Source organism: Psammomys obesus, unplaced genomic scaffold (genome assembly GCF_907164565.1).
Source record: "Psammomys obesus unplaced genomic scaffold, mPsaObe1.curated_primary_1811, whole genome shotgun sequence".
In the NCBI taxonomy this organism is placed as follows: Eukaryota; Metazoa; Chordata; class Mammalia; order Rodentia; family Muridae; genus Psammomys; species Psammomys obesus.
The window spans coordinates 14,521,859-14,549,130 of record NW_026586173.1 but is presented as its reverse complement, the minus strand read 5'-3'; the positions used below and the strand labels follow the sequence as shown (position 1 = coordinate 14,549,130).

Genomic DNA, 27,272 nt, shown 5'->3' with positions numbered 1-27,272 from the left:
AAAAAAAATGAAGGCACAGAACTAAACTACAACAGTGGCCACCAGTGATTAAGGTTTAGGAGAAATAAAGAGACAACTGTTTAAAAGTATACACCTTGTTATGTCACCATTGTAACAACAGTGAACAATATATTGTACACTGAAAACTGGCTAAGACATTAGATGTTGGTAAAATGGCCCGTTTTATTTCCTGACAAACCAAGACTCTGTGAAGCTTAACACAGGCTTTCCTGGTTCTACTCCAAGTCCCTGCCACATCAGTCACCATTCACTGAGATACATATAAGAATCCACTTCTATGCAACTACACATTTTCTAATTTGCCAAGACATTAGGTGTTTTCATATCAAATATAAAACTATGTAGTCCAGCAAGTTGGCTCAGGAAGCAAAGGTGCCCAACCACCTGAGTTCAATTCCCAGGATCTACAAAGTGGAAGGAGAAAGCCAATTCCTGAGTTGTCCTCTGATCTCCAAAAACATGCTGTGTACCCCCACTCCAAATAAATAAATGTAATATAAAAATAAAATAAAATACAATGTAGCATTTTATCTCTGAGACAGAATGGTTAGCTGGAGGTCATCTGGACTGCACAATGAGACCCTCTCCCAAAAACTACATAAACTCAATCCTGTCTATTTTAAAAGAAAAGCTTGATTAAGTCTACTATGAAATTTCTCATAATGTACCTGTGAAATTAATACAGAGTATTCTCTGGCTCTTATATAGAATGTTATGTATAGAATTATTAGATCTACTTGGTCTCAAGTCTAGTTCAAGTACAGTTTCCTTAGTGATTTTAAGACTCAGTGTTGGGGCTGGAGAGATGGCTCACTGGTTTAGAGCATTGTCTGCCCTTCCAGAGGTCCTGAGTTCTATTCCCAGAAACCACATGGTGGCGCATAACCATCTATACTAGAATCTGATACTCTCTTCTGGCATGCAAATGTACAAGCAAATTGAGCACTCATACATAAAATAAATTTAAAAAAAAAAACAAACTCAGTGTTAATTATATGTCAAAGAATACTGAAATGATCTTGTTTTCATTATGCTATTTCTCTCTACATATACACTAACATTTGCTTTCCACACTTGAGTATTCTATTTCTAGGATCTCTTTACAACCATGACACCCTTACAACAGAAGTTAACCATCTTATCTCTTTTTCACTCTGTTTAAGCTCTAACAAATGAGTCACTTATTGGCGAAACAGGAAAGTCTTTCTGAACATTAACAGCCAGGCACAATGGGCTATTACTGAAGCCACAACACTTAAAGGTTAGTGTGGGAGGATCATTAGTTTGGGGTTAGTTTAGGTTAAATGATAAGTTCAAGGCCAAGCTTGGACTATATAGCAAGACCCTGTCTCAAAAATAAATGATAAAAAATTATTTATTAAGACAATTTCAATCTCCTGGTCACTTCATAAAAGTAACTTTTAAAAAGATCACACAAACTGTGATCAATAATAACTTATAAGTGGGGTGGAAAAATGGTTTATGAAAATAAATGTGATATACTAAATGAACAAAATGAAAATCTGTATTGCAGAAAACGTATAGAATCATGTAACAACACAGGATATCAGATGATGGAGAAAACAGTCAATAAATTAGATAGAAATGTACTTAATCATAATGGCAGTACATAAAAACCAAATGCAGGGGATACAAAATGAATAAAGTGTAATTAATAAAAAACAAAAAAAAGTTAAAAAGTTAAAAAAAAAAAAAACAAATGCAGTTATCATTCAGTGTTACAAACCTCAAACTTGTCAAAGATAGGCATACCTACCTTTCCTTCGTTTATTCAGCGAAAAGCCTAGCTAAAGCAATTAGGATAAGAAAGGAAAAAGTCAGCCCAGTAAGGAAAGTAAAACTGTTTCAGGTGACCGGGTGTCAACATAAAAAAATTATACTACATAAAACAGTAGAGAATAAAATTAAACAGGAAAAATCTAAACCACTATGAACAAATGTCAAGGTATCCATGCACACTGAGAGAATTACCATTGTTAAAATGTTCATCTTACCCAAAGAGCTTTGTAGATTTATTGCCATTGTATTAATAATTCTAATGACATTTTTTTCACAGACTTATAAAATATTTCAGAAAGCATAAGAAACCAAAACCTTTCAGATAAACCAAAGATTTAAATAAATAAAAAAATTTAAAGTTTAACAATGTATTACAGGGCTGGAGATGAAGCTCAGTTGGTAGAGTTTACTTGGCATGAAGACTGATACTCAAGCACTGCAGAAAAATAGTGTGGTAGTGCATGCCTATATTTCTTGCACTGGAGGGCTAGAGGCAAGAAGATGAGAGGTCCAAAATCATTCTTGACCATTAGTTAATTTCAAAGCCAGTCTAAACTCTTAGAGACCTTGTCTCAAGGAGCAAGAACAAAACAAACAAAACCCATTACATAGGTAGAAATCAGTAAAATGGTGATACAAACAATATAACAAATTGTTTAGAAATAAATGTGTAATGATGGCTAGGTGTAGGAGCACATACCTTTAATCCCAGCACTCTGGGAAGCAGGGACAGGTGGATCTCTGTGAGTTTGAGGCTAACCTGGTCTACATAGCAGGTTCCAGAACAGCCAGAGCTATACAGAGAAATTATCTCAAAAACAAACAAAACAAACAACAAAAAAACACCTTTACAGTCAATATAATTTCAACAATGAGTTTAGAACTATAGCTTGATGATAGAACTCGTGCTGAGCACTCATGAGACCACAAGTTCAATTCCTAGCACCAAAACAGAGACAATAAAAAATGCTTATAAGCAAATTTTCAAAAACTATCATAACATAAAAAAGATAGTTGCACAAATATGAAACTGAGAAAAATGCATATGTAAAATAAGTGCTCATACACTGTGTTGTGTAAGAATGTGTATGTATGCATGTGTGTGTGCGTATATGAAAACAGAATTAAATAATAGTAAAGGAAATACAGTTAGGTGGGGTAGGCTGGCTCAAACACAAAATCTCAGCACTCAGGAGGCCTGTGGAAGAAATACTGCTAAAAGTTTAAGATCACCCTGATCTACACAGTGAGTTCCATGCTATCTTGGATTACACCGTAAGATCAACTCAAACAAAACCCAGAAAGCAAAACCTAAAACTGTAACACAATAAAAGTCCAGAAAGAATGCTTCCAGACATACTAGCAAAAAATTTAAGAACAGACAGAAAAGCATGAGCATTAAAAGCAAAAATAAATAATTAGGGGATATCAAATTAAAGATTTTACAAAACAGCAAAAAAATCTGAAATGGCATGTACACAGATGGAAAAAATACCTGTAAACCATATATATATATTACAATGGGTCACAGCAAAATACACATATCTTGATTTTTAAATTGATAAATAACTGAAATCAATATTTTAGCAAAGACATACAAATGGCTTATAGATCAGAAAAAGCAAATCAAAACTATGAAGATACTATCTCACATTTTTAAATGGCAGAAAAGTAAAAAGATAAGTAAAAGGCTATGTACATCATTGGGAACATAAATGGATAGTGATTAAAAAATAATACAGACACTGAATTAACACTTATCATTCCTGTAACAAACACACTTTTAGGACTGTATCTGAGAACATAAGATCATCAATTTAAAGAGATAGATAACTACATCCATATTCAATGTAGCAATAATCCTAACAGCCAAGGTATGGAAACTAAGTATCCATACACAAATGAAAGGAAAACTAAGTGACTTAAAATAACTGACCATAACAAGGTTCCACCTTGAGAACCTCATGTAAATTGATATAAGCCATAGAAACAGCTAGACATGTTGGCACATGCCTGTAAATCCAGCAGTAAAATCTGAGGCAGAAAGGTTAGGAGTTTGAGGTCAATTTGAGCTAGGGCAAGACCCTGTCACAAAAATAAAAAAGATAAGAGTTAATACAGATACTACATGACCTAACAAGTAGAGGCTAAAGAAAAGCTGAACTCCAATCAGAAAATGGAATAATGTCTACCAGAGATTTGGAACTCAGAGAAAAGGATTGTATTGGTCAGATCCAAACCTACTTGTTAAGTATTTGAGTGCTATGTAAAACATGGTAATTTCAGTGCTAGCAAAGACAGCACTTAAGACAGTACAAAGATGATAATGGTGGCTTGCACCTGTAATCTAAGCACTCAGGAGGCTAGGCCAGGACTGCCATGAGCTAGACATCAGTCTAGACTACATGATTCATACTAGCCGTTTTTTTAAAAGGGGTGTGGGGTGGATAACAAAGAGGAAAGAAACAGTGCAGGAATACATGACAACAAATAAACTAACAAGTAGTGAGTAGATGGGAGTTTGTGTTCATTCACAATGCTGACATGAGACATATAATAAACATTAGGCATAAACAACAGTTTCAATCATATCAAACAGGAATAGCTTAAAAAGGAAATCCCATATGGAATTTAAAAACATAATTGAAGTCATAAAAATATACAAACGTAGAAATAGTCAAAAGTTCATCTAGAAGCACCCAGGAAATCCATGTGTTACCATCCAAGACTTCAGAACACTGAAGCAAATCCCCTATTACACATGTAGTTTTGTGTGCAGTCCGTAAATACCACAAAGTCAATATAAAGTTACTTCCTGAACTTTAGTAAGATTTTTCTGTGAGATCATAAGTGAACAGAGCAAGTGAAAATCTGTGACACACTGCTACGTCTTACATCAACATACATGGAAACACCAGAGGTTTTTGTTTTCTATACTAAACCTCGAGTGAGTTCATACACCATGAGATTCTGGTCTCTCCCACAACCCTTCAACCCAGAGCATCCTCAGAATGAGTTGTCTTTACTCAACTGAATGTTTTTATACATTGCTTATTATATTAATAAGACTTGTATAAACTGTGACTTCTGATTCCAAAGGATGAGTCAAGGGCTTCCAGAACAATTATCTTAATTCCTTACATTCAAAGGTTCTCCCCCCATTGGGGATTTTCATGTTCATTAGCATCAGCAGAAGTAGTGAAGGCTTCACTGCATTCCTTATATTCATATGGTTTCTCTCCTGTATGTTTCCGCAAATGTTTGTTAAGGCCCGAGTGTTCTGTAAAGGCTTTTCCACAGTACTGACATACATAGGGTTTCTCTCCAGTGTGAATTCGCATGTGAACTCGAAGGTAGGAGGACCACAAAAATGACTTTCCACATATTATACACTGAAAAGGCTTCTCTCCAGTGTGAGTTCGCATGTGAACAGGAAGGTAAGAAGAACATGTAAATGTTTTCCCACATACTGTACACTGAAAGGGCTTTTCTCCAGTGTGAATTTTCAAATGCACATTAAGGTAAGAGGAAGAAGCAAAGGCTTTCCCACAGTGGTCACATTCAAAGGGTTTCTCTCCTTTGTGACTTCGTATATGTGCAATAAGGCCTGAGGAAGTACTAAAGGCTTTTCCACATTCTTGGCATGCATACGACTTCTCCCCAGTGTGATTTCGTAAATGTATAGTAAGGCCTGAACGAGCAGTGAAGTCTTTCCCACAGTAAGTGCATTTATAGGGCTTTACTCCAGTGTGAATTCGAAAGTGGGTCTCAAGGGATGAAGAGTTTCTAAAGGATTTTGTGCACACCTTACACTGAAAAGGCCTCTCTGAGCTGTGAGTTTTTATGTGTACAGTAAGCTGAGCAAAGCTAATGAAGCCTTTCCCACATTCCTTACATTCGTAGGGCCTTTCACCAGTATGTGTTCTGATGTGTTTAGTAAGGCATGAGCGCTCAGGGAAAGTTTTCCCACACTCTTTACATTCATATGGTTTCTCTCCGGTGTGAGTTCGCATATGAATACGAAGATAAGAAGATCGTGTAAATGTTTTGTCACACTGATTACACTCAAAAGGTTTCTCTCCAGTGTGAGTACGTAAATGTCCAACAAGAGATGAGGAATGAGCCAAGGCTTTCCCACATTGATAACATTCAAAGGGCTTCTCTCCTGTATGGATTCTTATGTGTTCAACAAGGCCAGAGGATGTACTAAAGGCTTTCCCACATTCCTTGCACTCATAGGGCTTCTCACCATTGTGAATCAGTACATGCTTAGTAAGGCCTGAACGTGCAGTGAAGTCTTTTCCACAGTAATTACATTTATATGGTTTTATTCCAGTGTGAATTCTAAAGTGGGTTTTAAGGCATGAGGAATTTCTAAAGGTCCTTGCACATACCTTACAACGAAAGGGCTTCTCACCAGTGTGAGTTTTTATATGTTCAGTTAGTTGAGCAAAGCTGGTGAAGGCTTTCTCACATTCTGTACATGGATAGGGCCTCTCTCCAGTATGTTTTCGTAAATGTATTGTAAGCCAAGAACGGCCACTAAACGCTTTCCCACATACTTTACATTCATAGGGCTTTTCACCTGTGTGAGTTCGTATGTGACCTAGCAGATAAGAGGAACGTGTAAATGCCTTCCCACAAATGTTACACTCAAAGGGTTTCTCTCCAGTATGAGTTCTCAAATGTGTAGTAAGATAAGAGGAAGATGCAAAGGCATTCCCACACTGGTCGCACTGATACGGTTTCTCCCCGGTATGACTTCTCATATGTTCTGTAAGGCGTGAGGGTTGAATGAAGGTTTTCCCACATTCCTTACACTCATAAGACTTCTCTCGAGTGTGTTGTCGTAGATGTACAATTAAGCTTGAGCGCTCAGCGAAGGCTTTCCCACATTCCTTACAGTCATAGGGTTTCTCCACGGTGTGGCTTTGCATATGGATATTAAGGTATAGAGGATGCGTAAAAAATTTTTCACATTTCTTACATTCGTAGTATTTTTTTTCAGTGGGAATTACAACATGCCCATCATGGCTTATAGGATGAGTAGGAGCTTGCCCACACTGCTCTGATTTGTGGAGATTCTTTTCACTATGAGAAGAACTATGTGCCTGAAGTTCTAACTGATTAGCAAGAGTTTTCCCACAGTCACTGCATTCAATGGATTTTTCCAGAGGGCACATTCTCTTGGAATCATCTGGTGTCAAAGTGAAAGGTTTTACACACTGGTTCAATTGAAAAATGTTCTCTTCAGTAGTAGAAGTTTCTTTAAGTGGTAGTACAAAGTCTTTTTCATACAAATTACACTGTGATGCATTCTCTGTATCTGGAGTACTAATATGAGTCTGAGGGCATGAATCTTCACTGAAAACTCTTCCAACTTTTACGGAATCAGCAAGCTCCCCTCCATTGTGTTCTCTTTCCTATTGATAAAGGGTAAAAACATGATTAAGATTTTTCAGGCTTGTACAAGAACATATAATTGTGGAAATTCTGATAAACTAAACTTCACAATACATTTGGGGCATCACTTTATGCAAAGTACATTGGTTTACTACTGTAATCCCAGAACTCTGAAGGCTCAAGCAAAAGCGTCACAAGTGAAGGCTACCTTGAGTGATAGTGAGCCCCTCTCTGAAAAAAAGAAAAAAAGAAAACGAATAAGAAAAAAAATGAAGAAAAGGAGGGAAAAATAAGAGATCCCTTGCCTATAACAGCTATTCTCTCAAATATCTTTCATTTTATCTATTTTTATTAGCGAATCCATAATATTTCCTGACCTTGGACACTAGGATCCTTGTTTCTCCCAACCCCTAAGGAGCTAAGGACAACTGATGAGTTCTGGGAGAAAAAGGTACAGTTTAGGAATACGGCTCCTAGTAGATCAACCATGCTCTAATGGCCCTACGTACACCAAGGAACGGTTTGGTTAGCAGAAAATTCAAGTTGATAGATTATTTACTCTAAAAGAGAACGTGAAGTTGGGAGAGATAGAGAGGTGGCGGTGGATCTTCGAGGAGTTAGGAGAAGTGGGAGCTGAATATTATCAAAATACATTATACGAGATATTCTCAAATGAAAGTATTTTAAAAAAAAAGAAATATCCTGAGGTAGAAGAGATGGCTCAGAGGTTAAGAGCACTTGCTGCTCTTCTAAAGGACCCAGGTTAGTTTCCGAGCACCCATATGGCACCTCTCGATTGTCTATAACTCCAGCTCCAGAGAATCAGATGTCCTCATCTGTTCTCCAAGGACACCAGAAATGCACATGGTACAAAGACATATATGCAGGCAAAGCACCCATAAACATAAAAGTAAATTTCATTTCTGTGAGTCTTACCAGTTGTATTCCATTTGACATGTCTGATGAAAACATATCCTGCTGAGGTGCTGTCCTTTTTGTCTTAAGGTGCATTTCCCATTCTAAAGTGAAACAAAAAAGCTTATAAAAGGATTTATACAACAAACAGAAGGTTTTTTTGTTTTTTGGTTTGTTTTTTAGTTTTTGGTTTTTTGAGACAGAGTTTCTCTTTATAGTTCTGACTGTTCCGGAACTTGCTCAGTAGACCAGGCTGGCCTCGAACTCACAGAGATTCACCTGCCTCTGCCTCCCAAGTGTTGGGATCAAAGGTGTGTGCCACCACCACCTGGCTGGAAGGTTACATTTTTAAAAACAGCCAAAACCCCCATTTTGATTGGCCAAGAGTGGTGGTGCAAACCTTTAGGAGCCACAGGCAAGCAGATCTCTGTAAGTTCAAGGCCAGCCTGGTCTATAAAGCCAAGTTCCAGGCCAGAATTTCACTTGTGTATTTTCATATTAAAATACATTAAACAGTAAATGAAGAGACATGAAAGCAACTGTCTAAGGCTAAAATTTGACAAGCACAGGATATGGTATCACAGCTATAATAATTTAGATTTTTTTCTATTAAAATTAAATGTGATGGTATATAGAATAATAGGAGAAAGAAAAAAAAAACACTGGTGCATCACAGATGCTATACATTAGCTTTTTTTATGAAAATTAAATTGTTTCTCTAAGACCTCAACCTTCAGAATCAAGGCAGTCTCCTAACAATTCCCTAGATACACTTCCAACTTGACACTTCCGACTTGACAACAACAAGAAATGTGTTCAACAAATACCAACCTTGGAGAATTCCTTGCTCCATTACTGTCAATTCTACTTTTTGCTCCAACCAAGAGATCAAGCTGGGTTTGAACAGCTGACCTCCTAGACAAAGAGACAGATACATCAATGGAAAAGGTTCACATAAATTCCCCAATGATAGAAAACTACATTTCTCAGGAAAGACTTAAAATTATTAACAAAAAGCTTTGAATACAAATATTTATGCTATTGGTGACTAGAAATTTTCTATGACCCATCAAATCCACATTCAAAACTAAATGCACAGTTAAAAAACATTAGGGAAGACCAAGTCTGTTTATGCATAGATGTAATCCCATTGCTAACAAGGCAAGGAAACAAGAGTTCCAGGCTAGTCATGGCTGCAGGGCTAAAAAAATGAAACCTGCCTCATGTAACCAAAAAATGGTTGAGAATGTTCAATAGTAGAGCACTTGCCTAGACTGTACAAGGTCCTAAATTAAATCTTCCAGCACTGTCAATAAATTAAAACATACTATTAATTCCTAATGCCATCATTATTAATGAAAAATCTATGCTTTAAAAAAAATAAAATGCAGTAAAACATTTCTCCCAATAAAATCTAATATAAGTAATGAAGTTATAAAGTCACTGCACCCTACCCCCCAGGGATGCAGATCAAACCCAAGGCCTTATATGTCTAAACAAGCATTCTATAACAAAAACATACCTAGCCACGGGTCCTCATTCTTAAAGAGAAAAATGATAGCACCAGTTCTTATTTTTAGAAACAGATTCATAAAGGTTGTTGAAGTATCAACAGCCAAGTATAGTAACACATATCTGTTATCCCAGCTCTCAGAATCTGAGATAGGAGAATTGCCAAGAGCTTGAAGCTAGCCTGAGGTACATAGAGTCAGGCCTGTCCTCAAAACAAAAACAAATCAAAAAGAGGAAGAATCTCAAAATAACATTATTGGTATAGTAATATTGGTACTTCTAATAACCTTTAGTTGAGAACAAACATGATGGATTAAATTGTTAAGGGATTTAATCTGCTATTTCCCAGTGTTCTCTGAGCTAAAATCACATTCTAGAACAGTATTTCTGTTCTCTTATGAAGATAGAACAAAAGATGGCAGTCTTACCTACTGTGGCCAGGTTCTGGTAGTTTTCCAGCATTACATCTCTGTACAGGTTTCTCTGAACTAGATCCAGTGAAGTCCATTCTTCCTGGGTAAAGTCCACAGCCACATCTTCAAAGGTCACTGCATCCTGAACCATCACATAAACGCCAACTTGAGCAAAGTAAACATCACCTGTGCTCACTGAAGAATGAGGAAGTAACATCCACGCTATAAAAGAGACTAAGGTCCCCCATAATCTATCTCGGGACTCAATATTCCTAGACTGTATCTTAGCCATGATCACTCTGTAGACTCTCTGTACTCATAGATTTCTACACCTCTTACAAATAAAGTTGTCTCGCCACAACCACAAAGGGAACTCTATTCATCTTACTCCCCTACGTTGTGGCACACTCCCAAGCACATTTCAAACTTGTTTTGTGATTATAAATAAATTTATTTCTTTTAAAATGGAGAGTCTCATCTTTATCATTTGTCAGAACACAAAATAATACTTAATCACTAATAGAAGTTAAAACACATGATTACTAAAATACTAAGATAACTTTCAGGGTAATCCCTTACCTATACAAGACACATGTCTTTCCAGAGAAATTCAACTAGAAATTTAATAGTGGCATGGATGTTTGTTTGCTGTTTTGTTTTGCTATAAGGGCAAGTCTACTTCTGAGAAACTGTGCCTCTTGGTCAGTTTCAACATTAACTTTGGATCCCCTTAATACTCATCTTCAAATTATATGATAAGAGTGTTCCTTCTACCAAGAAACTCATTTCTCTCCATGACTTCCTATTTAAAAAAAAAAAAAAAGAAAAAAAAGAAAAGAAAAGAAACTGTCAAACTTGGTTAAGTGCATAAAATAGGAAATATACTTTTCCTTGAACTTACCACCTGTTGTGTCTCCATGAAGGTATGTCTTGTCAAAAATTCCTGCTCTAGTGCTAAATCTTTGGTTTGTAGTTGCTTTTCCAATTCTGGAATTAAACCCACAAAATAAGATTAGGTTTAAATAACAAAACAATATAGCAAAAAAGTATAAGATGTCTCCATGGTTTTCTAAATAAACCTGGTGAGCAAACTAAAGATTCAGAGGAAAATTTGCAAAGTATTAATTCTTCAAAAATTAATATATGGCAATAAAATAAAAACATGTTATCAGAGATTTAAAAAAAGAAGAAGAAATATCATGAAACTACAGCATGGTGTACGTACCAGCAATCCCAGCACACACAAATCTAAGGCTAGAGAATCAACTATTTAAAGCTACACCATAATAAAAAAATTAAAAAAAAAAAAAAAAAAGGAAGGAAAGAAGGCAGGAAGAGCAACCATTCAAGGCAAATCCTAGGATATATAATTGGAGACTATATTTTATCACTTACCTTCCAACAAACAAACACACACACAAACACACAAATGAACTTGGCACTCCAGGAAGCAGAAGCAAGTGAATTTCTGTGAGTTCAAGATCAACTTGGCCTACAGAGTGAATTCCAGGCCAGTCAGGGCCACACAATGACTCAAAAACGAAACGAAACAAAAAACAAACAAAAAACACAAAAGCAAAAGATAATCACCTTGAAACATTAAATGCTATCTCGAGATCACAGAATTTTGGGAGACAAAAAGTAAAAACAGGGAAGCTAATGATGTATGCCACTAGTCAATGTTGTTCTTTAATAACATTCACCTTCGCCAACTCCTCTCTGTGTGGTCACCAATTCTTCTTTCAAGCAAGTCAAAGTACTGGGTTTCTTAATTGTCTGACATCCTACATTCAAAGTTGTGTTAATAAAAGAGATGACAAATTTTTCTATGGTTCAGGCCTATAATGCATTTTTTTTTTTCAATACAGGGTGTCCTGTAGCCCAAGCTAGCCCCTCATATTTGCAAACCTACTGGGATTACAAGCATGCACAATCAAACCTGGCTTTTGGTCAGTAAGTCTAATAGAAAATAATAGTAATTATTTCAAAAGGACTAAAAAGACAAAGCTTTAATCCCATGATTCCAAGGATCTCTGACCACTGAAATACTAATCAATTTCATATTAACATTTCTGATAAATCATAGCAATATTTGCTAGGCAATAAATAAGCCATTAACTTATAAATATTATAGTTCATCAAATCCAATAAAGTCATAAAATAAACAGACACGAACTAAAAAGTGCTATTCAACTTATCAGAGGTGGAGACAAGAACAAAACATGCGTTTTCTTTTTTTTTTTTTTTTTGTAGGGGTGGAAGGGTTTCTCTGTGTAGCCCTGCTGTCCTGGACTCACTTTGTAGATCAGGCTGGTCAGGGAGTAAGTCAGTAAACAGTGTTCCTCCATGGTTTCAGGTTCTGCCTCAATTTCCCTCAACGATGGATTATAATCTGTAAGCCAAATAAACCTTTTCCTCCCCAAGTTGCTTATTTACTCAGGATTTTATCACAGCAACAGAAAGTAAACTAAGACACCAAATCTTAAAGTCAAAGGCAATGGTACATTATCTGTAATCCTAGCCTCAGCAGTCTTATCATGAGAGATGAGGCAGAAACAGAAGAACGGATCAGAAGTACAGTGGCAAAAATGAGAATGAGCCTTCCTCAAACTACAAGGTGGGAGTGGAGAACTGACACCCAGTGAGTTGTCCTCTGACTTCCACATGTGCGCTGTTGGCTCATGTGCACCTGCACACTCACACACAAAACAATAAATAAAAACGAATCTCTTCTGGGTTTTTTTTTGTTTGTTTATTGAGACAGGGTTTCTCTGAGTAGGCCTGGGTTGTCCTGGAACTCACTCTGTAAACCAAGCTAGCCTTGAACTCAGACATCCACCTGCCTCTGCCTCCTGAGTGCTGAAATTAAAGGTGCCCATCACTGCCACCCTAAATCTAAAAAGAAGAAAAAAAGAAAAGCCTACAGTGTGCTAAGCATGCAGCTCAGTAAGGAAGCATATACAGCATATATGAGGCACTGAAGTTTGATGTACCCTCCCATTAAACAAACATGTTAGTTTAAGCATATTAGAAAAGAAACTGCTATCATTGTTCTCTCACTGGATTTGATAGTTTCTAAACATACTAAGTACATATATGTGCCGGCCCCAAATGAAGTATCATATGAGAATAACTTACCTACGGTGGTCAGGTTTTTGTAGTCTTCCACTGTCACATCACTAGGTGTGCTGTTCTGAGTTGGATCCTTTGTACTCCACTCCTCTTGAGTGAAATCCACAGCCTCATCCTGAAAGGTCATCAAATCCTAAACCACCGACACAAGCTTGTTACAACCAAGTTAATATACCCACAATTCATCTCAGAGTAAGAACTCAATGCCTAGAGAGAGCTGCAAGTTCTGTACACTGCCATTGTTCAATAGAGAGAAGACCAGGCTTCTCTGTATTCACACTCATTCTATGTCCATATACTCTAATCATGGTTTCATAATGGCACATTTCAAACATTTTTACCTCACCACACCCTGACTCCCCCCCACCCCAATATAGGGTTTCTCTGTATAGCCATATCTGTCTTAGAACTCATACCTTATTACAGTTTTTCAGCCAATCAACAAGTGTACTTTCTCGCTCTTTTTCTTCTCCTTGACTGCAGACTTGGTCCTCAGAAAGCAGACTTCCTGAAAAAAAAAAAAAAGAAAGAAACAGCAATACAAAGCTGCCAAGAAGTTCATATTCACTGTGAGAACAGGAGTTCACTTATTTGCAACCTAACTCAGTTCACTCGGGATAACTTGCAAATAAAAGCTCCAGTAACCTACAACGCTTCAGCAATTCTTACAGCAGGAAAATGTGACGGTGAACTGTCTTGGCCATCAAGAGAAGTACATCAACTTTAAAGGCAAGGAAACTTAAATTCTGAGAAATATAACTCTGGATTTGCCAATGATAGAAAAAAATCAGTAATGGATTATGCAGTGTCTATTCCCAAGAATGTACTAGAGGGCTGGTATACAAAACAGCCCTCTTTGGCCTACCTCAGCAGTCCATACTCTTGCTCTACTTGTGTAAGAGGGACCTACAACAGATTCTCTTGATAACAGTACCAACAGGACTTACCACAGGACAAACTGGAAATGTCCATCCTATTAGTCTGATGGTAAAATGTGTAAACAAATTCTTCTGTGACTCCAAGGAAATGTCAGGGAAACTTATGCATCAAAGTGGAAAATGACGATATTCATTTCTCTTTTAATCTGGATGACTTAGATTCCTACTGACAACAACCAAAAAGCAACACTTAGCAGTCATCAAACATTATATACTAGCTTTCTGCAGATAAGATAATGAAAACCCCTAAAAGTGTATACCCTATAACGTAAGTTCATTAACAGCACCTGCACTGACTGAGAATTAATTGCATGTATTTTTTTGTGGTTTGAATGAGAAAAGTGCTCCAAAGGCTCAATGTCCAAATGTATTTGAACACTGGTCCCCAGGTGACAGTCCTGTTTAGAAAAATTACACAATCTGTAGAAAGTAGATCCTTGCTTGAGAGTATACATCACTGAGGGTGGCCGTAAGGCTTTATAAGCCTCATCTTACTTCCTGTTCTGATCTGTGCACAGCTGAAAATGTGATCTATCTGCTTTGGCTCCTGCTGCTATGTTATACCCTCTCCACCATTATAAACTCTATACCTCTGGAACCAGAGGCCAAAAAAAAAAAAATCCTTTCTTCCTTAAGTGGCTTTGGTCATAGTATCTTATAGCAACAGAAAAATAATACAGTACTCTAAGTAATACTAGAACGTTTTTATGAATGTATTTATAAGTGTGTGTGTAGACAGACAGATGCTTGCACAAAATAATCATTCCTTTTAATTAATTACTTGAACACTCCTTAACAGCAGATATCATAATCGCTATATAACAAAGCAATCTATCCCCTCAAAATAAATGACTGTTTAAGCACAAAGTAGTGGGGAAGGGAGAACAGGAATGTTAATCTCAGTAACTTTGTCCCTAAAATGTAATTTTGCATAACTATTATACTCCATAATAAGCAACACAAAAAGGACTCAGGAAAGCAAGCACATGAGTTTCTTAAAATATAACATCCTGGACTGGAGAGGTGGCTCATAGGTTAAAATAGGTCTTCCAGAGGACCTGTGTTCAACTTCCAGCACCTTTACAACCATCTATAACTCCAGTCCCAAAGGACCCAACACCCTTTTCTGGCATCCTTGGGCATCAGTAAATACATGATATACAGATATACATACACACAAAGCACAATCTTAGTTAGGGTTTCTACTACAATGATAAAACACTATGATCAGGGCTGGAGAGGTGGCTCAGAGGTTAAGAGCACTGCTTGCTCTTCCAGAGGTCCTGAGTTCAATTCCCAGTAAACACATGGCTACTCACAACCATCTAAAATGAGATCTGGTGCCCTCTTCTGGCATAAAGGTATACATGCAGGCAGAACACTGTATACATAATAACAAAAAACAAATCTTAAAAACAAAAAAAGTCCACCATGATCAAAAGTACCATGGGGAGGAAATGGTTTACTTCATACTACATTTCCAATTAACAGCTCATCACTGAGCAAAGTTGGGGCAGGAACTCAAGGCAAGAACCTAGAGACCGGAACTGAAGCAGAGGCCAGGGAAGAACGCTGTCTATTACTAGCTTATGGCTTCCCCTTCTGGTGTGCTCAGCCAGCTTTTTTTTTTTCCCCACAGTACACAGCAGTTATTGATTTAAACACTTGAAAAGGTCAATGATGAAAAAACTAGGTTTCCTGTGATAGTTTATATCCATTAGATTTATTTTACCATTAAAAAGTGTTGCCTCTAGATTATCCTGGCCAAATATAGAACACGACATGACACATGCAGCTACAGCAATATACTGTAACAGCCATGGACATTATAGGACGGTTTCACTTTAGGTGAGAGTCAGCAGTGATCAGGGTGGCTTGTTTATTGTAACTAAAAACATTGGTAATATACAAATTGTTTTCCCCATTTGGCTGAAAGGGCTATAAAATCCCACACACTCACAAAGAAGCAATGTAGTGATATAGGTAACACCTCTGCTACCTGCTTCTGCCTCAGGTCCTCAACCACACACTCAGGGTACACAACTTTCTAGATTTCACAATGCTGGCCTACCATAAGTGATGGAAATGAAGCAGTTTTACAAAGCTGACCTTGATTTCTGTGTGATCTTAAAAATGGAGAGAAATGGCTATAGAAACCAAAGGATCATTCTGAGTCAACATGAAATAAATGTCATCCATGTGTAAACGTTATCTCTGGGGTGACTGAAACCTAGCAGGATGAGCCAAGTGAACACTATAACACTAATGTAGAAATGTCTGAAAACACCATTTCTAGAATTCAGATGTGGGACACCACATCTTGCTTGAATATATACATTATTTACAAAATATTCCCTTTTGGCCTCTGAAATTTAGCCACTTAAGTTTTCAGCCAGCTTTCTTACACACCCCAAGACAACCTACCCAGAGACAGTACCACCCGTAGTAGGCAGGACCATTCCATATCAACCATCAATCAAGAAAATGCCCCACAGGTTGCCCTATAGGCCAATCTTATGGAGATATTTTCTTAACTGAGGTCCCTTCTCAGGCAACCCTAGCTTATATCACACTCACAAAAAAACAGGACATATTCATATAAGTTTTTTTAATTTAATTTTACTATAAGGCATTATAACTAGAATCTCCTTGTCTTACAGATACATTAGGGCAAGAACTGACCACAGTTTAGCTTCACTGAAGTCTGACAGTAAGGAAGACTAGGTGTTTTGATTCCTATCTGGTGCTCAAGTAGAAAAGACATCCGTGTGCCAAAAAAATTTATTATTTGGTAGGAATTCTCAAAGAACCACTAAAGAGTTCTTTTGTGCTGGGGAAATTGCCTGCCTACCAAAAAAAGAGGACAAGACTGAGGAGGCGGAGAAAGAAGAGGAGGAGAAGGAAGAGAAGGAGCAGGAAGTTACACTGTATTTTAGGGGCTGGTGAGATAGCTCAGCAGGTAAAGGCATTTGCTGCTAAGCCTGAGATCTGACACTATAATAAGAGACAAAAGGAAGGGCTCTGAATGTAGCTCAGTGGTAAAACACTTGTCTACATCCCCAATACTAAGAGAAAAAGTAAATATTATATAAAAATATATGTCAAGGATAGACATACCAACAGCCTATATTTGAGTGGCTAAGTATTGGAATCAAGAAAGTCTGAATGGACTTACTGCCTGCTTTAATGGATGTCAGAAAGGTAATGTGTGATAACAGACAGTTCATCCTGACTAAACAAAACACAAAACCATGGAAACATTGGATGGGCAAAACATGTTATACCAAAAGAACCTATAGATAAAATACATTTTTCTCAAACAGATGGGGCATAAAAGCCAAATGTAAGGAGACTGAAATTGCTCAAGTATCTTTGCACACCACATTGGTTCAAACTAGAAATCGATAGAAGCAAAATTAGAAAGTTGAAAAATATATAGGAATTAACAACATACCTGGAACAATGTGATAAAAATTTTAAAAAGACATGCTGATGGTAAGTGGAAATTTTACAGCAATAAGTATTTCCAATGAAAACACAGAAAGACTGAAGAGACAGCTCAGATGTTAAAAGCAAGTACTGCTATTGCCTAAGACCTGAGTTTAGTTCCCAGCACCCACACCAGACAGCTCACACCTCCCAATCCAGCTCCAGGGGGATTCAACATCTCTGGCCTCTATGGGCACCAGCACACAGACAAATACAAATAACTAAAATATAAGAAAAGTAATCTTTTTTTCCTAACAACCCTTTATTTCATAGAAAGTTGAAAATGAACTCAAGAGGCTGAGGCAAATGGATATCTGAGATTTTATAACCAGCCTGTTCTACAGAATTCCAGGTCAGCCAAGGAACAACAGAGGAAACCCTGTCTCAAAATAATAATAATAATAAAATAAAAAACTGACAGACAGACTAGAAGTATGAAGACCTCAAGGTCCTCTGAAGCATAGCTGCTTTTGAGTGACATACATTAACTTTATAGGATATACCCACATAAATATTAAGATGGCAATAGCCATGACCCAAGCCATCTCTGTAACTGTTATCCTCTACTTCCTTCATTCAGCATTCTGTAGTACCTCTCCTTATAACTGAAAAGGTTTCTAAAATACAACCTTTTTTAAATAGCCGCTATCAATTTCACACTAAATGCATGAGAGCCCTCATTCCACAGGAGCACTTATCTATTAATCTTTCCTTTTTCTTTTTTCTGTTTAAAGCTTCATTTCATGCTAGACTTTTCTTTAGCAGCTTTACATTTTATTTGAATAGTACTGACTATATTCGTAATTACTTGGTAAGGTAATTCTCTGCCTGGTTAGTGAAACTGCAACTTCCTAATCAAAGAAACTACAAATAAAGAGAAAATGTGCCTTCTGAAAGCACTTCTCTAATGATGGTGCTGAAATTACATATTTTTGCATCTTGTTCTAGTAATTATCCTAGATAATTAGATATCCTAATTAGATATCCTAATTATCCTAGATAATTATCCTAGATAATTAAAAAGATAATAATAATTTTGTGTGTGTGTGGTTTTTTTGAGACAGAATTTCTGTGTACCTTTGGATGTCCTAAAACTCACTCTGTAGACCATGCTGGACTTGAATTCAAGAGATCCGCCTGCCTCTGCTTCTCAAGTGCTGAGATTAAAAAGGCATATGCAGCCACTGCCCAGCTGAAAAATAATCTTAAAAAAAAAAACAACACACACACACAAATAATCTACCACTATTGATGACACAATCATATAAAAATTCTCCCATCTAGGAAACATCTGGGAAAGTGTCTTTACAGCTGCATTCTAAAAAGTACCTAAATAACTCAAGAAAACTTGTGCCCTTCCAAAAAAACAGAAGAGAAGGAAATTCTTCCAAATTCATTACTATGCTATCAAAGCCAGACACAGAACACCATGACTAAAGACCATCAGTATCCCCTGACTATGGAATGGCTAAGGTGACACCATCTTGCCCTGACTTTATTTGGTGTCTGCTGAGACACGCCTAAGCCATTCACTCTCCCAATCTTCATCTGTCTTGTCAATGCTTTTCGGACTGTCCATGACTCTGACCATGGCCCTGATGCATTAACCACAATAAGGAATATTTATACAAGCTAAAACATAAAACTAAGAAGAAGTGCAAATCAAAAGTTGTCATGTGGGGTCTAAAAAAGCTCTGCAGGACAGGTGGTATTCCAAACCCCCTCAAAGAGAGATGAAATTGTGGTTTTTGTCTTTAAAATACACTGTACCCCTGAGCTTAAGCACCCAAGAGACTTTTCAAAGGCATGAGTCCACTCTTGGTCACTGGCTAATAAAAGAACTTAAAATATTTTTTATTGTTTTAATTTAGTGTGGTTGTCAGTAACTAACTCGAGTACATTGGTTTAACCAATAAAAATGGAAAAACAACAAAATACTAGCGAACTCAACTCAGTAGCTACATTCAAAGTACTATTTGCCATCATCAAGAAAAATTTATCTTTAGGATCAATGACAATTATCCAAAATAGTTAAAAGAATTTTCAGGGGAAGCTTCAGCCAAGCTATACTTTATAAAAAGCAACACTGAACAGTATGGGGGTGGGGTAGGAGTATTCCATATAGGATGCTAAAACAAAGTTCCCAGAAAAAAAAAAATCTACACACTTAAATGTTAACGCATTTGCAGCCGGGTCCAGTAGCACATGCTTATAGTCCAAGCACTGCGGGAGGGGAAGGGCAGGCATATCCCTGTGAGGGCAGGCATATCTCTGTGAGCTCAAGGCCAGCATGGTCTACAAAGTGAATCCAAGAACAGACCAGGCTACACAAAGACACCTGAAAAAAAGTTAGCTGATTTGCACACACAGGAAATAGCTTCTGGTTTGAAGCTAACCCCAGTGACATACCTCACCAAACAAAACCACACCTCCTAGTCCTTCCCAAACAGTTCTACCAAGTAGGGACCATATATTAAAATACAGGAACTTACGGGGCCATTCATTCTCATTTGAAACACCACAGTAACCCCAATAAAAATTCACTGGTTCATCAAACTGGACACTGGCACAATCTTTACTTTGGTCTGTCTTGGGCTCCCTTTCTGGGTTAAGTAGATGGATGTATGTAGCACATCTCCAGGAAAATTCTGTCACACAGCAAGCATGTTAAGAGACTCACCCACACTCAAAAACTAACAAACAAAAAAAGGTAGCAGCTTTCGAACCGACACTCAAGGTCATTCTCTGACCTCCACACAAGTACTTTGCACGTATACTTCGCACTCAAAATGCATGAACACTTACTGGTGCCACACACAAAATGTAGTCACACAATCACAGCACTTAAGAGAAAGAGAAGTTCAAGGTACTACTTTGAAGGACACATGAATGTTGGACGTTGTTCTGACGGTAGCCCTCAAGATCTGGTTACACCTACCCTTGTTGTGTAAACCTGCCTAAGTCATTACATCTGGTTGATTGATTAAACAGCCTGTACCTGGGCAGGGCAGAATCAGGTAGGCGTGTCTAAGGCTAGGCTTCCAACAGGAGCATCACGGGGAAAAAGACAGATGGCAAGAGAGGAGGAAGGACGATGCCACATTGGGTGAGCATGGAGAAGAAACCATGTGGGGCTGGAAGGACTTCAATAATGGAGTGGAAAGCCCAGATGAAAAATAAAAGCAAGTATTTATAAGACTATGGGTAGAAGATAATCCAGATGAGAATAATTATGGCAGATGGCATTGAGTGGGGGCTGAGACAGAGTAAATGAAAGAGCTGCTTGGCCCAAGGTAAACAAGACAATTATAAATCTAACAAGTCTTTGTGTCTTATTATTTGGGATAGCGGGTTAAATAATACTACCATGATAATCTTAGGGCTAATAGTAATAAACATTATCTAGCCCAACAAGCTATTTTTTAATTACAGCAACACCTGAGCTACATGAAACACTGTCTTAAGAAATAAAGCAAGCCAGGTGTGGTCTTGAATGCCAAATGCCTATAATCCTAGCACTCAGGGAGGCAGAGGCAGACGGATCACTGAATTCGAGGCCACCCTGGTCTACAAAGAGAGTTCAGGAAAGCCAAAGCTACACAGAGAAACCCTGTCTCAAGAAATATAAAAAAAGAAATAAAATGGCTAGAGAGCTGTAATAGTAACTCACACACAAAGACAGAACATTAGGATAACACCTCATCAACAGCCCTAAAAAGTCAAAAAAGCATAAAATGACATATTTTAAGTCCTAGATATAAATAAGTCAACCAAAATTACTGTATTTTAAAACATTTTTTAAAATAATTCTGCCAGGCATGGTGGTACATGCCTTTAATCCCAGCTGAAACTCAGGAGGCAGAGGCAGGTGGAGCTCCATAAATTCGAAGGCAACCGGACCGGAGCAAGTTCCAAGATAGCCAGGACTACAAAGAGAAACACTGTCTCAGAGAACAAAACAAACACAAAACTCTGATTCATCTAGTTTCTTTTTATGTATATGAGTATCTTATCTGCTTGTATATATGTGCACCATGTGTATCTAGAACCAAGGAGGGTGGGAGAGGATCAGATCCCCTGAAAATGTACCCCTTAACCAATGAGTCATCTCTCTGAAGCAGAAGTTTCTGAAGACTCAGTTGTGTCATGTGATGTTTTGCTAGAAGCTGTCTTGTGAGAGGACTTGAAATGTTTTGCTATGAGTTGTGCAAGGGGCATGATTTGGCCAGCTGAAAACATCTGTAGGTGGAAGAGGAAATACATAGAACCCCACGGACAGCGAGACACCACTTTTCAGATCAACATCACTTTGCTGGTTTTTGTGCTTCAACACTTTACTTTGCAAAGAGAAATGTTCCAGAGAACTTCTCAGGGTAATCCAACTGAGTCTTGCAGCTTTCACTGACTCTTAACAATCTTCTGAATTGTGCTGATTTGTGTTGCTGTTTGGTGTTGACATTTAGACTGGTACCCAGACAACAAAGAGTGGACTCATAACCCAAGGAACTACTTCTAAATAGGTCTACAGCCCCCCTTTCCTAATATCCTTCTTTTCCCCCCTATTTCTGGTTACTGGGTTTTAAGGGAGGTAGAAATGTTTAAGAATCCTAAATACAGTAGGTTTGTTGAAAAATCTAAGCCTACATCTCTCTAACACTAAAAAATTAAATCTTAAATTCAACAGGAATAACATTTTGAGACAAGCACTGATAAATCAAGACAATTTATCACAAACAAGTGAACACTGCAAAAATAAAAATAAAAAATATATAGAAGACAGGATCATGCCCAAGAACACAAGAAAAAAAGACATTGCCTAAGATGAACACATGCATTATCAAAGGAGAACCAGGAAGAAACTCATCACATCCAAAACAGCAAACTCCTCATACAAATGGGAGGGGAGGAGTCAGAATAACACTCAACAAAATGATAGAGAATACTAAACCCCTTTAAATAGTAGCCTCAAACAAATGTAAATGGCTGTAACTCACCAAAAGCTGTGTACTGTCTCCATTAGAAACTATCTGTTGACTCCATAGACTATAGAAACGATCTGTTGACTCCATGTTAACCAATGTGATGGCTAACATTATGTTGATGGCTATCAGAGAAGGGCAATTATCAGTATCTCCCAGCAAACCTACAACAGCATGTGCAACGGTGGCCCATATGTTATAGGAGTAATCAACTACTTTCTGGTTGGGTTTCAGGCCCCTTCCATGACACAGTCTATCTCGCACTGCAAATGTGGCCAACACCCTGAGACTCAATGGGCCATGAGCCTAGAGGAAAACCCATTACTACTATCCAGTTAAAGGAACAGAGCAATGAAACTAATCCTAGTGACATTCTGCTATGCTCACAGATCAGTGCTGCACTCAGGCCTCATCGAAGAAGCTTCTTCTTGCAATACACATGAACCAATACAAACACCCACAACTGGACAATGTGCAGAGACTGACAGACTCCAAACCACTAAATCCTATATAGGATGTCTTCATCAAAACCACACCACAAGGCTCAGGAATCTATTTGGAAAAGAATTCTAGGAACCAGAGGTAATGAATTAATCCAAGGAAAAGTGTCTTCCAGTCACAACAGGACCAATGTACATTATGAACTGGGAGACAGTGGCAGCGCAAACACAGCCTCACAGATTCAAGCCAGATCAGGCCCTACCCTGCCAGGGATAAGTGTTTATGCGCTCCCACTTCCAACCAAAACAACGACCTGCAGTTGATAACCATCGACAAAGGAAAGAAAACCCAGCTTTCTCCAGTGGAGTCTCACCGAGAATCTTAACCAGACTACAGGGCAGGCCCCATACCCAACAGTAGTTGGCTAACACAAAATGAACAGCATTTTTCTAGACTGTCTTATTTTGCTTTGCTTGGGCCTTTTTTTTTTTTTTTTTTCTTTCTCTCTTATTAGTCTTTTACTTGTTTATCTTGATTCTGGTTTTGTGGAGTAGTGTGTGTATGTGTGTTTGGACACACCTTGTTTTAAAGAGAAAGTGAGAGAAAACATAAAGTTGGGTGGGTAGAAAGGTAGGGAGAATTTGAAAGGAACTTGCGAAGAGGAGAATATGATCAGAATGTATTGTGTGAAAAAAACTTTTCAATTAAAATATGTAAGCAATAGATTTTCCTCTTGTACGTGAAAATACGGATATTACCCACATGTATCTCCTGTATTATGGGAATCAGAAAAACAGTTCGTCAAAATTACAAGAAAAAGTGAAAATGCTCACAAAAACTCTCAAGAACCATTTTCACACATTTTAATTCTGGAAAGTTCTACTAACTTTAGTGACCACATTGTAAATTTGAGTTATTGTTCTGCTTATTCAAACTATGTTCAATATTAAATATACTTATAAAACCATATCTGAAATCTGTAGCATCTGTACAGTATAATATAATCACTAGAATCTGTGAAACATGACAAGCCCTAAGGCAGAACTTGCTATTACTGTTCTGCTAAAGATATATTATTAAACAAATTCCTAATAACTTGTCATCATACCCATAGATTAATGTCTCTCTCAACTCTAATCAGAAGTTTCTTCTTGCACTAGATTGGTATTAAAATGGGAGATCCACAACTAGTCTAAGTATAGAGAGTAAGGGATTGAGTCATTCAGTCCTAAATGGAATATATATATATATATATATATATATATATATATATATATATGTGTGTGTGTATGCATATGTACGTGTGCATGTGTGTGTGTGTGTGTGTGTATATGTATGTACATGTAGGCAAATGTTTTAAATTTAAAAAAAAAAAAGCCGGCCTCTACCTCACAGCCTCTGTCTTTGTGAGTGGTGGGAACAAAGGTGTGTGCAGAGAGAGACAGAGAATATCCCTCCTCCCAAAGCCCAGGGATAACAGTAGAAGAGTAGTAAGAAAGATACTGAGACAGGTAGTAGATGACTACAAAGAAACAGTATTTTCCACGTCAGAAAGTTGCAAATACAAACTCAAGAGCAGTTACAAGAGCATGTAGACCTATACTAGCTCAAGCCAGACAAAATTCCAGCCTGGAGAGGGAGATGATAAACTCAAACTTTAAATACCACCCCAGCTAAGAAGTTATTTTCAATTGATGGCTGCTTAGAGAAAGTAATATTTCTCACAGGGTGTGGCCCCAGGTAGGTCAAACTTAGCCCAGTGGAAGTCCACACATCCTAAAATAATGTGCAGCACAAATTGACCTTAATGGGATTATTTTAAAAACTAGTAACACAAAGCCGGGTATGGAAGCTCAGGCACAGTGGCACACACCTTTGTTCCCACCACGCATAAAGGCAGAGGCTGTGAGGTAGAGGCCAGCTTTTTTTTTTTTTTTTTTTTTTAATTTTAAACATTTGTGTACCATCTGGGCGCTGGTGCCTCTACAGGACAAAAGAGGGTGTCCAGTCCTCTGACACCAGAATTACAGATGATTGTGAGCCACCACATAGCGTTGGGAATCAAACCCAGTCATCTGCAGGAGCAACAAGTGCTCTAAAAACAGAGCCATCTCTCTGCCCAATAAACAAAAACGTGAGGGACTAATTGACAAAGGGGAGGACGGGAAGAGGCAACAGAGTATAAGATCAAAATACACAATGTGCATGTATGAACACATAATAAAACCCATTGTTTTCCTGCAATTACACATAAGGTAATGACTGTAAGTTTTCCTAAAAATTCCCTCACCCCAGAGGAAATAATTATGTTCAAATATTGTACTAATTTAGAAAAATGACGCCTCGTCCATTCCATAAGAGTCCCACCTATTTATTCTCGTGTGTGTGCGCGTGTCTGTTAATGTGTGCCACATGACTGCAGGTGCATGGAGCCTCTGGTCTCCCCATCCCTTCTTAGCTGGAGTTACAGGCTGTTAAGAGCCACTAACATGGCTCGTGGGAACCAAAATCGGATCCTGTGGAAGTGCCACGGGCTCTTAGCCACTAAGCCATCTCTCCAGCCCGAAGTTCCAGTTTTTCGTGAGCCTTTCTTCGGTGCCAACTTCCCTATTTTTCACTTGTGAACACTTTGTTAGGATGAAGGGAAGGGGCAAGAGATGATCTGTGGTCTGCAAAACGCACGAATATGCAGAGCCTGGCATTTAAACACACTTTCTCTTTTTGCCTAAATGTAACAAGCCACAATGGAGGCTGACAAGTAGAAAACAAAACAGAACTCAAACAAATGAACACATTTGTTTCCAAAAGGGAAGGATGCTAAATTCTAATTGTTCATAAGGAGACAGGCTAGAAAGACAGGGGAAAGAAGACATTACAAAGAAGCCCCTCACCCTGCGGCTTTTCCTGTTCCATCAAATTCCACCCACTGCTCACCAGAAAGCGCTGGGATGGCCAGGTCCGTGGGGTGATGGGGGGGCCAAGCCGGACTCCAACGGCGGAAATACTTTTCCTTCTGGAAAAGCAAAAATTTTGTAAGACTACCTTAAAGGCGTTCGAGGAAGTAAGGCCTATATTCGAAGACTCAGGGAGCTCAAGTAACATTTAAGCGAAATGGCCCCCGGCAGGGACCCGAGGACCGTAGAGCCCGAGCCGCTGAGAGGCAGGCCCGGCCGAGACGCGCGGCCCGGCGAGCGGGGTCTCCGCGGCGGCCACTCGCGGGCCTCACTCCCCGCCTCCGCCAGCGTCCATCCCCTCACCCGTCCTCACCAGAAGCCGCCCAGCCAGCCTGCTCCCGCGGAGAACAGAGGACGGGCCGCGCGAAGCCACACCGGAAGAGACGGAGGCGGGCTGCGGTTCACTTCCGCTCTCCGAGTCGGACTCGTTCCGGACAGGAATTTCCGTTCCCGGGATCTGCGGGCCGATTGATTCCGAAGCGGACGTTAGAAACTGGGGCAAAGGACGAGAGTGAGGTTTAAGCAAGATTTCTGAGCGAGAACGGCCTTTCCGAAGACCAGTCCCGAGCGGAGTTGAAAACACAGGCCGGGAAGGACGGGGTCTCAGGAGACTCACAAACCTTTCCTTCCTGCCCTCTTGATAAGCTTCCAGATCTGGGAACCAGCCTGTCAACCCCGCTCAGCCACGACAGTCTTTAGGCTTTTATTTTTATTATTTGGGCACCATGCTAAACTCTAATGGTTGATAGTGAGGCGGACTAGAAAGACAGGAAAAATGAAGACGTGAAGAAGAGCCCTCTCACCCTGAGACTTTCTGATGAAAACTTTAAAATGTGAACACAACTGATAACGCCAAAAATTGCCTACAGAGAGAGCGTGTTTTCGTAAAGACATCTCAAACTAAAATGTTAAAAAAAAAATTCAAAAACAAATCATAAGCACATGGCAGTACACCTCTGCAATACAGCATCCCGAGGCAAAGGCAGGCAGTCTTCCTGAGTTCGAGGCCAGTGTGATCTCCCAGCCAGAGCTACAGAATGAGAACCCGTTTCTAATAAAACGTATTAAGGCAACAAAGAAAGTATGCTTGCTTAGGGCCAAAATGTCTGTAATTTTTAATTTTACCATATTAGCACTCCTCTCCACCCTAAATCTGAGCAATATACCTCATAGAACCATCTTAGAAGTTCATTTACAAATAGAACTTCATTAAGAAGAGTAAGTAAACCAGATAATATATTATACTTAATTTTTAAATGTTATTTAAATTTTAAG

At 38.4% G+C, this 27,272-nt stretch overlaps 1 protein-coding gene across 5 annotated transcripts; it reads right to left on the bottom strand.

Moving 5' to 3' along the window:
- Positions 1-79: 79 nt before the first annotated feature.
- On the bottom strand, positions 80-26,374 carry LOC129672099 (zinc finger protein 26). Of its 5 annotated transcripts, none has more exons than XM_055601355.1 (10): positions 26,311-26,374; positions 25,978-26,056; positions 14,144-14,300; positions 13,613-13,704; positions 13,203-13,329; positions 10,966-11,051; positions 10,080-10,206; positions 8,971-9,054; positions 8,161-8,243; positions 80-7,244 (listed from the first exon to the last, which is right to left on the bottom strand). In XM_055601355.1, exons 3-10 carry the CDS (start codon positions 14,166-14,168, stop codon positions 4,965-4,967), a joined length of 2,904 nt encoding a protein of 967 aa, XP_055457330.1. In that variant the 5' UTR covers positions 14,169-14,300; positions 25,978-26,056; positions 26,311-26,374; the 3' UTR covers positions 80-4,964. The 5 variants fall into 5 exon arrangements, with proteins under 5 accessions (XP_055457330.1, XP_055457328.1, XP_055457332.1 ...); XM_055601353.1 differs by having other exon boundaries at positions 14,144-14,297; XM_055601357.1 differs by having other exon boundaries at positions 13,203-13,311; positions 14,144-14,297.
- Positions 26,375-27,272: the final 898 nt, after the last annotated feature.